Here is a 12,916-nt window from a genome sequence, read left to right as displayed (position 1 = left end):
ACGAAGTAACAATTGCTGAAAAGGGGTGACCCAACAAGCTCTCTAGGGGAGCTGAATTTAAGAGGAGGAGGTGGGGAGAATATAATCTGAATTAGTTAAGTATCTTTCCCCTTCTTGGTACCTAGCAGCTTTAGTTCAAGTTTCTGCCGAAACTCCAATGAATTCCGATGGATGTTCTTAGCCTTATTTTAGCTAGCCTCCATTAATATAGTTTATCCAAAACCTAATTTATGGCCTATATATCACACTCGTTGCAACATTTTGAGTTGACCTCCTAGCGCAGCCTCCTTTTTCTATGATTTAATGCACGGTTGGCCGTGTGACCATTCAGTTTGGCTACAACTGCAAGACCTGCTAGGCTGCACCATGCTTTTATTTATTTTGTAGTGGTATGTGAACACTGGTTGCTGCCACACCATCTTTTCAGGACTACTTGATCTCACTTTGCCTCTAATTATCCTCAACTCAAGAAGTGACTGTGGTCCTACTGCACCCTGGTTAACTGCAACATGATAAACTATACTACCTATTCTGTCGTCTTTTCACCGCCATGCCACACTCAACCACATTTGTTGTTTTGGCTGAATGTCACACACACTGACCACAGGAAACCTGTTTTAATTTCTGGTTTTAGGTCTTGTGCTGTAGTAATCTGTAAATTAGCGTGGAGGTGGTCATCAATGATGTGTGGTCTGTGCTTAGTCTTCTTTAGATTCATTATTGAAAACCTCTGATAGAGCTGTGCCCCTGGGTAGGGGCTCTTGGAGCTGTGCCACCACCTGTGAGATGTTGAACAAAGTGGTTTGGAGGTGCGCTCCCAGTGGTGGCACCAACCCCTCTGCGGAGTGCTAGCTGCATCCCACCACACCCATCACTTAACACAGGTGGTGGCGCCAGCACATTGATCGTACGCAGAAAGTGGAGAGCTGGTCTTCCGGTCTGTAGCAGGCCAGATTAGATCCGCAGGCCTTGAGTTTGACACTTGAGCTGTAAATAAGGTCTTCATCTGTCCTCCCTATAAATGTAATGTGAGGTGGAATTTACAAAATTTTGTTTTGTTGCTCTTTTTTTTTCAACTTGTTTTGCTTTGTTCATGATAGATCAGTAGAGAGACGCTGGAAATGGTAACAAACATCTGATCAGTTCCAAAGCCAAAAACACTCAGCTGGTTTCTTTTCTGCACTTGTTCTTTTGTACAGTGGGTACGAAAAGTAATCAGACCCCTTTAAATTTTTCACTCTTTGTTTCATTGCAGCCATTTGGTAAATTCTAAAAAGTTCATTTTTTCTCATTAAAGTACACTCTGCACCCCATCTTGACTGAAAAAAAAACAGAAATGTAGAAATTTTTGCAAATTTATTAAAAAGAAAAACTGAAATATCACATGGTCATAAGTATTCAGACAGTTTGCTCAGACACGCATATTTTAGTCACATGCTGTCCATTTCCTTGTGATCCTCCTTGAGATGGTTCTACTCCTTCATTGGAGTGCAGCTGTAACTGATAGTACTTGATTTGGAAAGGCACACACCTGTCTATATAAGACCTCACAGCTCACAGTGCATGTCAGACCAAATGAGAATCATGAGCTCAAAGGAACTGCCCAAGGAGCTCAGAGACAGAATTGTGGCAAGGCACAGATCTGGCCAAGGTTACAAAAGAATTTCTGCATTACTCAACGTTCCTAAGAGCACAGTGGCCTCCATAATCCTTAAATGGAAGAAGTTTGGGACCACCAGAAGTCTTCCTAGACCTGGCCGTCCAGCCAAACTGAGCAATCGTGGGAGAAGAGCCTTGGTGAGAGAGGTAAAGAAGAACCCCAAGATCATTGTGGCTGAGCTCCAGAGATGCAGTAGGGAGATGGGAGAAAGTTCCACAAAGTCAACTTTCACTGCAGCCCTCCACCAGTCGGGCCTTTATGGCCGAGTGACCCTACGGAAGCCTCTCCTCAGTGCAAGACAAATGAAAGCCCGCATAGAGTTTGCTCAAAAACACATGAAGGACTCCCAGACTATAAGAAATAAGATTCTCTGGTCTGATGAGACGAAGATGGAACTTTTTGGTGATAATTCTAAGCGGTATGTGTGGAGAAAACCAGGCACTGCCCATCACCTGCCCAATACAATCCCAAGAATGAAACATGGTGGTGGCAGCATCATGCTATGGGGGTGTTTTTCAGCTGCAGGGACAGGACGACTGGTTGCAATTGAAGGAAACATGAATGCGGCCAAGTACAGAGAGATCCTGGATGAAAACCTCTTCCAGAGTGCTCTGGACCTCAGACTTTGCCGAAGGTTCACCTTCCAACAAGACAATGACCCTAAGCACACAGCTAAAATGACAAAGGAGTGGCTTCAGAACAACTCTGTGACCATTCTTGACTGGCCCAGCCAGAGCCCTGACCTAAACCCAATTGAGCATCTCTGGAAAGACCTGAAAATGACTGTCCTCCAACATTCACCATCCAACCTGACTGAAGTGGAGAGGAGCTGCAAGAAAGAATGGCAGAGGATCCCCAAATCCAGGTGTGAAAAACTTGTTGCATCATTCCCAAGACGACTCATGGCTGTACTAGCTCAAAAGGGTGCTTCTACTCAATACTGAGCAAAGGGTCTGGATACTTATGACCATGTGATATTTCAGTTTTTCTTTTTTAATAAACTTGCTAAAATGTCTACATTTCTGTTTTTTTTTCAGTCAAGATGGGGTGTAGAGTGTACTTTAATGAGAGAAAATTAACTTTTTAGAATTTACCAAATGGCTGCAATGACACAGAGTGAAAAATTTAAAGGGGTCTGAATACTTTCCGTACCCACTGTACATGATTTTAAGTATATTCCATAAGATTGGCTAATTATCTAATACAATTTATACAATCATACAATATTTTACAACATAAGGGATTTTAATTTTTTGAAGACTATGAAGTGTTGCTGAGCTACTGAATGTGAGATCCTTCTGATTCACTCTAGATACGGAGTATTCATGTACAGTACACTTTTACCCCACTAGAGAGGATTCCTAAACTCTAGCTCTTTTATGAGATGTCCTCAGGCAAAAAAAAAGTTGAGCTGCCTTTCACAAGAAAGCTACCAGAATTGAATGTGGAAAGGCCCCGCTACCCATGCAGTAGAGCAAAGTTTTTCCAAAGAGCTTATTACATCATAAAGGGTGCGGCAATGGGCTGACGGGCGCCACTACAGCACCTCTGCTATTGATAATATTGCAAATGGTGTCTTTTTCTGCCAAAAGCGTTGAGAAAGTATCCTAAATTTGAAAGTGGCAATTATACATTTGGAAATGACTTGAGATTACAGCTTTCTAATAAGTGGTTTATTGTTGGAACCTCTTTAAATTTAAACTTAGATTTGGGCATAAAATTAAGAAAAATGTGCTAATTTTTTACAGAACTGCCTTAAGTGAAAAGAAGCCAACTGTGAAGCCAAAATCTCCTGATAAAAGTCGACCGGACGAAAAAGATCCTGATAAATCTCCAACTAAGAAGCAAGAAAGTATGTCTCATCTTTATGGGTTTCTCTCTGGATATTGTATATTGTGTTCGTTGTTTAATCCATGAGGCTTCGTGCCATTGTTTAGTTGCAGAGGAGAAGTTCCTAACATTAGATGGATTCCAAAAATTTGTGGTTGACAAAGCTAAGCAAGACATAAGAAGCATCTGGAGGGCCATTTTGTCATGTGGATATGACCTCCACTATGAAAGGTATGAACTGGTGCAATCTTTAATTCAATCTTTATCTTTAACCTTAAATAATGTCTATTGATTTTTTAAATACATGATTTTTGGTTGAGGTTCCATGCATTTGGAATTCTTTAGTGAAGCACCCATACCATGGCCATGCTGAGTCTTTTTTAAATTTTTTTTTCTTAATCTAGGTGTGCGTGCATTGATACACGACATGCTCAGAAATCTAGTAGAAAATGGACACTTGAAATGGATGTGGCCCTGGTTCAATATATCAACCGGCTATGCCGTCACCTTGCAATAACACCGGCCCGGCTACACCCTCATGAGGTGTACTTGGATATGTCTGACACTGCTGATCCCAGAGTGTCTTGCCTACTGAGTAAGTGATTTCTTACTTGTATGTACTAATTTCCTAAGTACAGAGTGAGTTTGTACCTATTAACCCATTACCGCTAAGGACAATGTTAATTTTTGCACTTTTATTTTTTCGTCAACATAGCTGCATGAGGGCCTCTTTCTTGTGGAATTAAGTTGTAGTTTCAAATTACATCATTCATTTAACCATACAATGTGCTGGAAAACTGGAAAAAAGTGCTGTGTATATAAAAAACAAACAAAAAATAAAACACACCGTTCCTCCATTTTCTTATTTTAACAGTTCATTGTGTGGTAAAAACGACTTGGCAACATGATATTCCAGGTCAGCACAGTTACGGAGATATCAAGCAGACTTCATTTGCATTTTTCTAGATAATAAAAAGAAAATTTGGAAATTCAAAAAAAAAAAAAAAAAACAGAAAAATGTTATCACCTTACCTTTTTTTATTATTCGGTCAATAGCTGTGATTTTTCATGATACCATTTTAGCATACATAGAACATTTTGATCCCTTTTTGTTGCATTTTTTTTTACGGAGGTGCAGGACCAAACTATTTTTCGTGTTTTGAGTTTTTTCTCTTTACAGTGTGTATCATATATGTTAATTATTTTTATATTTTGATTGAACTTTTTTGTCTGTTTTTCTATATGTTTAAAGGGGAAAAAGAGGGTGATTTGAATTTTTATATATATATCATTTTTTATTTTTCAGTCCCTTTAGGTTGCGTGCCCACTATGCGTTTTTCAAGCGTTTTTTCTGCGGAATTTCCGCAGCGAAAACACTTGGTAATACGTGCCCCATGGTCCCCAATGATAACCTGCATGTGCTGTGCACATGCTGTGGAAATTTCCGCTCCAGATTATCATTGTGGAAAAATACGCAGCATGTCCATTAATTTTGCGGACACGCAGCGTAATTGCCGCCATTGACTTGCATTGAATCGCTTAATATCCGCATCACTACATGTGCACATGCGGATATTAAGCGATTCAATGTGCGGATGGTACCCGGGTCTGGAGAATCTCCTCCAGACCCGGGTACCATGGTACCTGTTAAAAAAAAAAAAAAAGAATTTAAAATAAAAAATAAAGATTATACTTACCTTCCGACGATGGCCCCCCGGTCTCCTCAGCGATGCGTCCGGTGTGTTGGGCGGCTTGCGATGGTCTAAAAGGACCTTTCATGATGTCATTTAGTTGTGAGACAGTTCACGCGACCGCTGACGTCGGCGCTCGCGTCACCTGTCACATGACTAAATGACGTCATGAAAGGTCCTTTCACACCACCGCAACCAGTACAAGAGACCGGACGCAGGGGAGAAAAGACCGTGGGCCATTGGAAGGTAAGTATAATCTTTATTTTTTACCATTTTTATTCTTTTTTTTTAACTATTACTTGGTCACACTATATAAATCCATGCCGGTTGCATGGATTTATATAGTGTAACCAAGTTGTCAAGCACTTTCCAAGTGATGCTAAAATCGCTTGGAAAAGCGCTTGATAACCCGTATGCAGAAATGCATGTGAAGAACACTTGACAAACGCTTCTACCTGGCAGGAAAAACGCATTTAAAATCCACATGCGTTTTTCTTGCCAGGGAGATGCAGAAAACTTATGCTGCATTTCTGCATCGTGGGCACTTAGCCTTAGGGGACTTGCACATGCAATGGTTTATTTTTTCCTATATATTGCAATACTACTGTATAACAGTATCTAGTGAAAATTACATTCTGTTATAAAGCCCAGGCATGTAGGCCTTTTAGTAAGGGGTGTATTGTAGTGGGGGGTACCTATGAAAAGCAGTTCATGTGCACCCCAGAATCATGTTTAAATACCGCTGTCAGTGAACGGTTGACTGTGTAATTTAAATGTTTAAACCATATAGATTGGAGCATGATCCTGTTGCTGCTGTTACAGGCAGATGCCGATGGTTTGACACATGGCGTGTTCAGGGTATGCTGCGAGTTCAGCTCCTGAGCCCACTTTATACATTGGCACCTGACATTTATATCACATTGGGAAAGGGTTAAATAATTATTTCCATCTTAAACATTGATGGCAGATCCAATTTCCTCACTGCATTTAACGCTCAGATCTCAGATCAGTAATTTCCATAGATTGCAATGAGAGCCTGTGTAGCCACTCCCTTGTTGAAGTGTGACAGCTGTCTCCATTTTCCCAATAGGTCAGGGTCCCAAAGGTATTTATGACCTATCCTGTATAATGATATAGATATGGAAAAACCCCTTAACAGCCATGTATTTCTAGATAAAAGCCATGTATGTATTACAATAAATGCATTTCATTTATATTTCCTTATAAATGTCTTGTCGCTCTCAGATGTGCCCATTGAGAGTCTTCGACTCCGGTTTGCCCTTCTTCAGTCACTGAACACCACTTTAGAAACCTTTTTCCTGCCTCTTGTGGAGTTACGACAGACAGACATGTATATGCACAGCATTGCCGCTTTACTACAACAAGCAAAAGGTGTGAGAATATTTTAATGTTCAACTGTAATTTGAAAACAGTTTGTCGCTTGCATTTTACCTCTTTACCGGAAAGCATTGTACTAAGGCCTATACTTCTAACAGCTCAAACCTGGATCTGCTGATCTTTTTATTTTGCCTTTCAACCAAGTTTTATAGAACTATTTTAGGAGTTAAAGATGCTGAGTTTCATATGCAAGATGATTATTGTATGTATGTTCTGTAAGAGGAGACTAGACAGATGTATCTTCGGTGGCCTGCACCACAGTATTTAGCGGGACATCGCCATCATTTTAATTCCTTTACATTACTATGATTACTGTGTGAGCAATCAGATTCATTGTGTAAGTCACTAATTATCTAATGGGGTAGTATAATGTCTATCTTGTATATTCTGCAAATAGGACTGATCTTCTATGATACAAAAGTAACTGTGATGAATCGGGTGTTAAATGCAACTGTGCAGAGGACCGCTGACCATGCTGCACCTGAGATCAGCCTCGATCCTTTGGAAATTGTAGGAGGTAAATAGATTACATGTTCATTTTTACATCTGAAAGGGCATATATTGTTTAAAGCCCATTGAGCAAAGGGTGGTCCCTACAAAATAAGCCATTGTGTGTGGTAACACAATGGCTTATTTTGTAGTGACCACCCTTTGGAGAACACTGAGAGGTGTTGAGTAGATATTGTGCAAACTGATTCACAGGACCCGGACCAGTGACCACATCGGTAATCTGTGGCCACTGGACAGGAACCCTGCAAACCACTTCCTACTTGTTAACATCCACAGATCTTCTTTTGATTAGCTAGCCTGGTGTCATGTCCTCTTTGACGTTATACCAGGCCAGCTAATCAAAAGAAGATCCACGGATGCTGGCAGGTAGGAGGAGGTTCAGAGTCCTACAGTCTTGCAGCCACAGATCACCATCCCTAGTTTTGACGTATAAAGTCTTTTATAACCCATGCTTGTGCTACAATGGTTTTTAGTGCATTTTGAAGTAATTCTTAAGCCCCAATTAGAAAATAAGTCCTTCATATTAAAAGTAACGTTTTACCTCGGCTACCAGCCAAATAATCACATATCTCCCATTATGTATGAGACATAACTGGAATGAGCAGGTTCCCAAAATGGCTACCTTCAAGATTATTTTAGAGTCTTCAGTGAGAGCATTGTTTGTGAGTTCCTGAAATTTTACTATCCCACTAATTGCTGATTATGGGATGTATGTAATATGAATGCTCACCACTACTAAATGTGATTTCTCTATTGCTTCATTGGGGGACACACAAGACCATGGGTGTATGCTGCTGCCACTAGGAGGCTGACATTAGGCAAAAAAAGTTGTCTGTTCCTCAGCAGGGTACACCCATCGACTGACACGAAGCTAATCAGTTTTAGCTTAGTGTCAGTAGGAGGCAGACATGGGTCTTCTTTCAGACCCATCTCTACCTGTTTAGGTTTGTTGTTTTCTTCTCATGTTTTCCTCTTTTCTTTTCAAATTGCTTCGTGGAGGAAACAGAGTGGAATATGTCACTCTTGTTATCCCACCCGCGACCGAGAGAACAGTGTGGAATATGTCACACTGTCCCCTCTCAGGTCTGCACAGCAGGACCTTAACCCCTAACACATAAAGAGCGTTTAGATGACCAGGAGTTCGGTCCTTGCCTTCCCTTCTCTGGCCCGATTGTCCTCCAGAATGAGACTGTGCCTGGAGCAAAGATGGCCCTTGGTCCCAGGAAGCAGTTTCCAGAAGTCTCCAATGGCCATCCACTATTTCAGTGAAGAAGGAGCCTAACTTGTCATCTTCAGAGAGTGTGAAGGTAAAATCCTCGTCTCTCCCTAGGAACCGTGTATTAGTAGGGTTTCTGGGCCCTCTTTTCCCCATCAGTCTTCATCAGCCTCTCACAGTCCAACCATGATTCTGAGTCTCACTCTGACTCTGACCTGGATTCCGACCAGGCTTCAAAGCTAAAAAACATGGTTGACAGTCAGATTTTGCCATTAATAAGTCTTTGAATGTTAAGGACAACCATTTTCGTCCATCTGACCAGTCCGTCTCCTTTAAGAGATTCAAACAAGTATCCAGATTCTTTGCTAATCATAAGCAGTTTGATGGGGTTCTATCTAAGGAGAGGGAGCACCCAGTTAAGATATCAAAGGAAGTGTTATGATATTCTGTTTCCCTTCCCCCCCCCCAACTTCCTGAAGACTTGGTCCAAATCCCCTGTTGTGGACCCTCCAGTTTCCAGATTATCTACTAAGACCATTCTCCCTCTATCTGACGGAGCATGCCTTAAGGATCCCACTGATAGACACCTCAAGTCTCTGGCCAAATCTGCATTTCAGTCTGGGGGCTCTGTTCTGTCCCCAGCCTTCACTGCCACTTGGGTGTCAAAATCAGTGTCTGCTTGGGCTAAGCAATTACGACAGGGCATTCTTCCTGGTGCTCCTCCTGACGATCTGGCGGACCTTGTCACACAGATTGCCCTCGCCGGGAAATACCTCAATTACCTACTCTTGGCTTTCTAGATGCCGCCAACTGTGCAGCCCAAGCCTCCAGCAACCTAGTAGCCATTCGCAGGGTCATATGGCTAAAAACGTGGCATGCAGACCCAGCTTCCAAAAAGTCCTTCACCAGCCTCCTCTTTCAGGGATCTCATCTATTCGGAACCAAGCTGGACCAGATTATTTCAGATGTTACTGGCAGGAAAAGCACCCTTCTTCCTCAACCCAGACGCCCTTCTGCTAGGCGTAGGCCTTTCCTTTTTCGTCTTTCACTACTTTCCCTCGTGTGAAGGGTTTACTGTCAGGACAAGCCATCCAACTTACAGGAAAAAAGGAGACCTTCTTTCAAGCCAGACCCCTTGTGATGCCTGCGCAGCACGCCGAACAGATCATCCAGAAACAGATCCAACAGGTTCTCTTCCGTATGGTGGATCGATCCCACCTGGGAGCTCTCTCAGGGTGGGCGGACGTCTCCTTCTCTTTCAGGACATGTGACTCTCCAGACTCGAAGACGCTTGCGTCAGAGAGGTCGTCTCTGGATACAAAATAGTTTACTTCTCTGCCCTAAAACCTTTTTTTCGACTCCCGTCCCCCAAGAGACTCTTCTCTCATCTCAGATATTTTCAAAGCCATTTCATCGGCTATCCAAAGTGTTTCTTCCAGAGGACAAGATCTCCTCCCTCTATCAAGGCATCCTTGTCCTAAGGTCCTCTCCTCCACGCTCTACGCTTTTGCATGAGTGTCCTAGGCTGGATGGTGTCCGCCTCAGAGGCGATTCCCTTCGCCCATTTCCATTCCAGACCCCTGCAGCTTGCTTTCTTGTCTCAGTGAGACAAGACTTTCCCCTCCCTGGAGTGACGGATCTCCCTTCTGAGTCGGCTCAAACAGTCTCTAGTCTGGTGACTGTTGTCCCCTCTCATTCACCGTATACATTAATTTCTACCGATCCACTGGCAGATCGTGACAACAGATGCCAGTCTCCACTGATGGGGAGCAGTGTTCTGGAACCTCACTGTTCAGGGTCATTGGAGCAAACAGGAATCCTTCCTTCCAATCAATATCCTCAAGATCAGAGCCATTCGTCTGGCTGTCCTCCACTGGCAGGACCTCCTGACTGGCCTCCCTGTTCGCATCCAGTTGGACAACATCACAGCTGTAGCGTACATAAACCACCAAGGAAATCTGAGCCGTTTGGCCCTGACAGAAGTCTTTCGGATCCTCATTTGGGTATAGCACAAAGTCCCAGCCATATCTGTGGTTTGTATACCCCGAGTAAACACTTGGGCTGCCGACTTTCTAAGGGTCTGACAGCGGGAGAGTGGTCCCTTCACCCGTCCGTATTCGCCCAGATCTGTCTTCGATGGGGCACCCCTGACATCGACCTGATGGCATCGAGAATGAACAACAAGGTTCACCTGTTGGTTTCCAGGGCACGCAACCCGCTCAGGTCCGACGTCCTGGCGATTCATTGGTCCCAGTTCGCTCTTCCTTATCTTTTTCCCCCTGCTTTCCCCTCTTCCCAAACTGATCAAAAAGATCAAGGCGGAAAGCGTTCCTGTCATCCCCTTAGCTCCAGATTGGCCTAGAAGATCTTGGTACGTGGAGGTCAACCTGCTCGTGGACACTCCGTGGAAGTTCACAGACTTACTATCCCAGGGTCCTCTCTTCCAGCAGAAGCCTCAGTCTCTCAATTTAACGGCATGGCTGTTTTGGCCGCTGTGTTGAGAGCCTCAGTTTTTTTGGATCAGGTCATCCCAAACGATGATCAAGGCCCACAAGTCTTCCTATTCCCGTATCTATCATCGTACCTGGAAGGCCTTTTTCTGTCGGTGTGAATTCAATCACACCGCCCCCATGAACTTCTCCCACCTGTCTTTCTCTGCCTTCTTGCAATTGGGCCTTGAGTCCGGTCTTGCTCTCTGCTGTCTTAAGGGTCAGGTCTCTGCTCTGTCCATCCTGTCCCAGAGAAACTTGGCCTCTTGTCCTCAGATCAGGACTTTTCACCAGGAAGTGGCCCATTTGGTTCCCTCCTACGGGTCCCTTGTGGACCTGTGGGACCTCAACCTGGTCCTGGATGTTCTTCAGTGCTCTCCCTTTGAGCCTCTTTGGAAGACCTCTCTGCTTTTTCTCTCCTGGAAGGTGTCTCTTCTGGTGGACATCATGTCCGTCAGACAGGCTTATGAACTGGCAGTTCTCTCCTGCCGCTCTTCCTTCCTTATTCTCCATCAGGACAAGGTAGTCCTGGGGCCAGTTTCCTCCTTTCTTCCAAGGGTACAATCAGCCTTTCATCTGAACTAGGAAATTGTTCTTCCTTCCTTTTGTCCTTCTTCTCCTGTTCATGCTTTGGAACGGTCCCTAAAAAGCTGGACCTCATTAAAGCAGTTCCCATCTACCTTTACCTTTTCCCTCATCATCATTTCCGAAGCTGCCTGGGAGGGCATGCCGACATCCAAAGCGACTGTCGCTTGTTGCATCTGTTCCGCAATTTTGGAAGCGTATCGGACAAAGAACAGAACGCCTCCCCCGGGGTTATAGCTCATTCCACTCGGGCAGTGGGGGCTTCATGGGCTGTGCATCACCACACATCCACTCTGCAGCTTTGCAATGCGGCTACCTGGTCTCCTGTTAAGGGTATGTGCACACAATCAGGAGCTGCTGTGGGTTTGAAGCTGCGTGTTTATGCAGCGTCAAACCCGCAGCGTCCAGATGTTGCAGCATAGTATGCTTCCCTGTGCACCTGCGGATCACCCGCAGAAACTGACATGTAGCGCATCTTTCAGACCCACAGCCTGTCAGTTTCTCTTTCGGGTCCGCATGTTGACTTCCCCCATAGACTAACATCTATGAGGAAAGTTCGCATGTGAAAAAAAAAAAATTGCGGCCGCTCATTTGCATATATGATTGCGGAAACCGCGTGGCTGCTCTGCAGCGTTGGGGCCGCTGGTGGCTCCAGATTGTGGGAAAATACCCTACCACTTTTTCAAAGTTTTACAGAGTTTCTTACCTATGCCTCAGCAGATGCCAGCCTGAGCAGGAGGATTCTCCAAGCGGCAGTTGGTTGTCTCCCGACCTGAAGGAAATATGCCTACTTGTTGTTTCCTGGATACTCTTGTTTTTTCCCTCCCTTGGGACTGCTTTCGGAAGTCCCATGGTCTTCTGTATCACCCAATGAAGGAATAGAGAAAAGAGAATTTTGGGTACTCACCATAAAATCTTTCTCTGAGCCTTCATTGGGGGACACAGCACCCTCCCTTTCTATCATGATGGTTTGCTCTTTGTGTGGCTTCTCCTACTGCTTTCTCACTAACAGATTAACTTCGTGCCAGTCAGTAGGTGTACCCTGCTGAGGAGGAGCCAACGTTTTTTGCCTAGTGTCTGCCTTCTAGTGGCAGCAGCATACACCCATGGTCTCCTGTATCCTCCCAATGAAGGCTCAGAGACAGATTTTACAGTTAGTACCCAAAATCCTCTCATCACCTCCTTCTTCTGTAACAATTGATAAAGTTAGACTAAAGAAATGTGCCAACGTCTGACGATCAACAGATTGGTTTGATGAGACATTTTGGTATATCTTGATTTGATAAGACTGAACGTCCATTTTCTGTCTTTCTTTTGCTTGTGTATTTATGTTCTGGTCTGTGAAACATGTTTACTTCTCCCACAGGTGAAATTCGGGGCTCAGAGAACTCTTACTTCTGCCAAGCAGCTCGACAATTGGCATGTATACCTTCCTCCCAACTCTGTGTTAAACTAGCAAGTGGAGGAGACCCAACCTACGCCTTCAATATTCGTTTTACTGGGGAAGAGGTGCATGGAACAAGTGAGTGTTAGGAGG

The 12,916-nt window shown here is 43.9% G+C and overlaps 1 protein-coding gene across 2 annotated transcripts in view; it reads left to right on the top strand.

The window, feature by feature from the left end:
- HECTD4 (HECT domain E3 ubiquitin protein ligase 4) overlaps positions 1 to 12,916 on the top strand; it is a 214,682-nt gene that overhangs the window by 192,241 nt on the left and 9,525 nt on the right. For both annotated transcript variants that reach the window (XM_073676353.1, XM_073676352.1), the window contains exons 65-70: positions 3,409 to 3,512; positions 3,598 to 3,721; positions 3,895 to 4,085; positions 6,427 to 6,573; positions 6,977 to 7,096; positions 12,746 to 12,901. In XM_073676353.1, the coding sequence (XP_073532454.1) occupies positions 3,409 to 3,512; positions 3,598 to 3,721; positions 3,895 to 4,085; positions 6,427 to 6,573; positions 6,977 to 7,096; positions 12,746 to 12,901 (842 nt within the window). The remainder of the gene's footprint in view (positions 1 to 3,408; positions 3,513 to 3,597; positions 3,722 to 3,894; positions 4,086 to 6,426; positions 6,574 to 6,976; positions 7,097 to 12,745; positions 12,902 to 12,916) is intronic.

The sequence above is a fragment of the Phyllobates terribilis genome, unplaced genomic scaffold, assembly GCF_046119375.1.
Source record: "Phyllobates terribilis strain yellow unplaced genomic scaffold, ASM4611937v1 Scaffold_1__5_contigs__length_1240528914, whole genome shotgun sequence".
Classification (NCBI taxonomy): domain Eukaryota; kingdom Metazoa; phylum Chordata; class Amphibia; order Anura; family Dendrobatidae; genus Phyllobates; species Phyllobates terribilis.
This window is presented reverse-complemented; position numbering and strand designations above follow the sequence as displayed.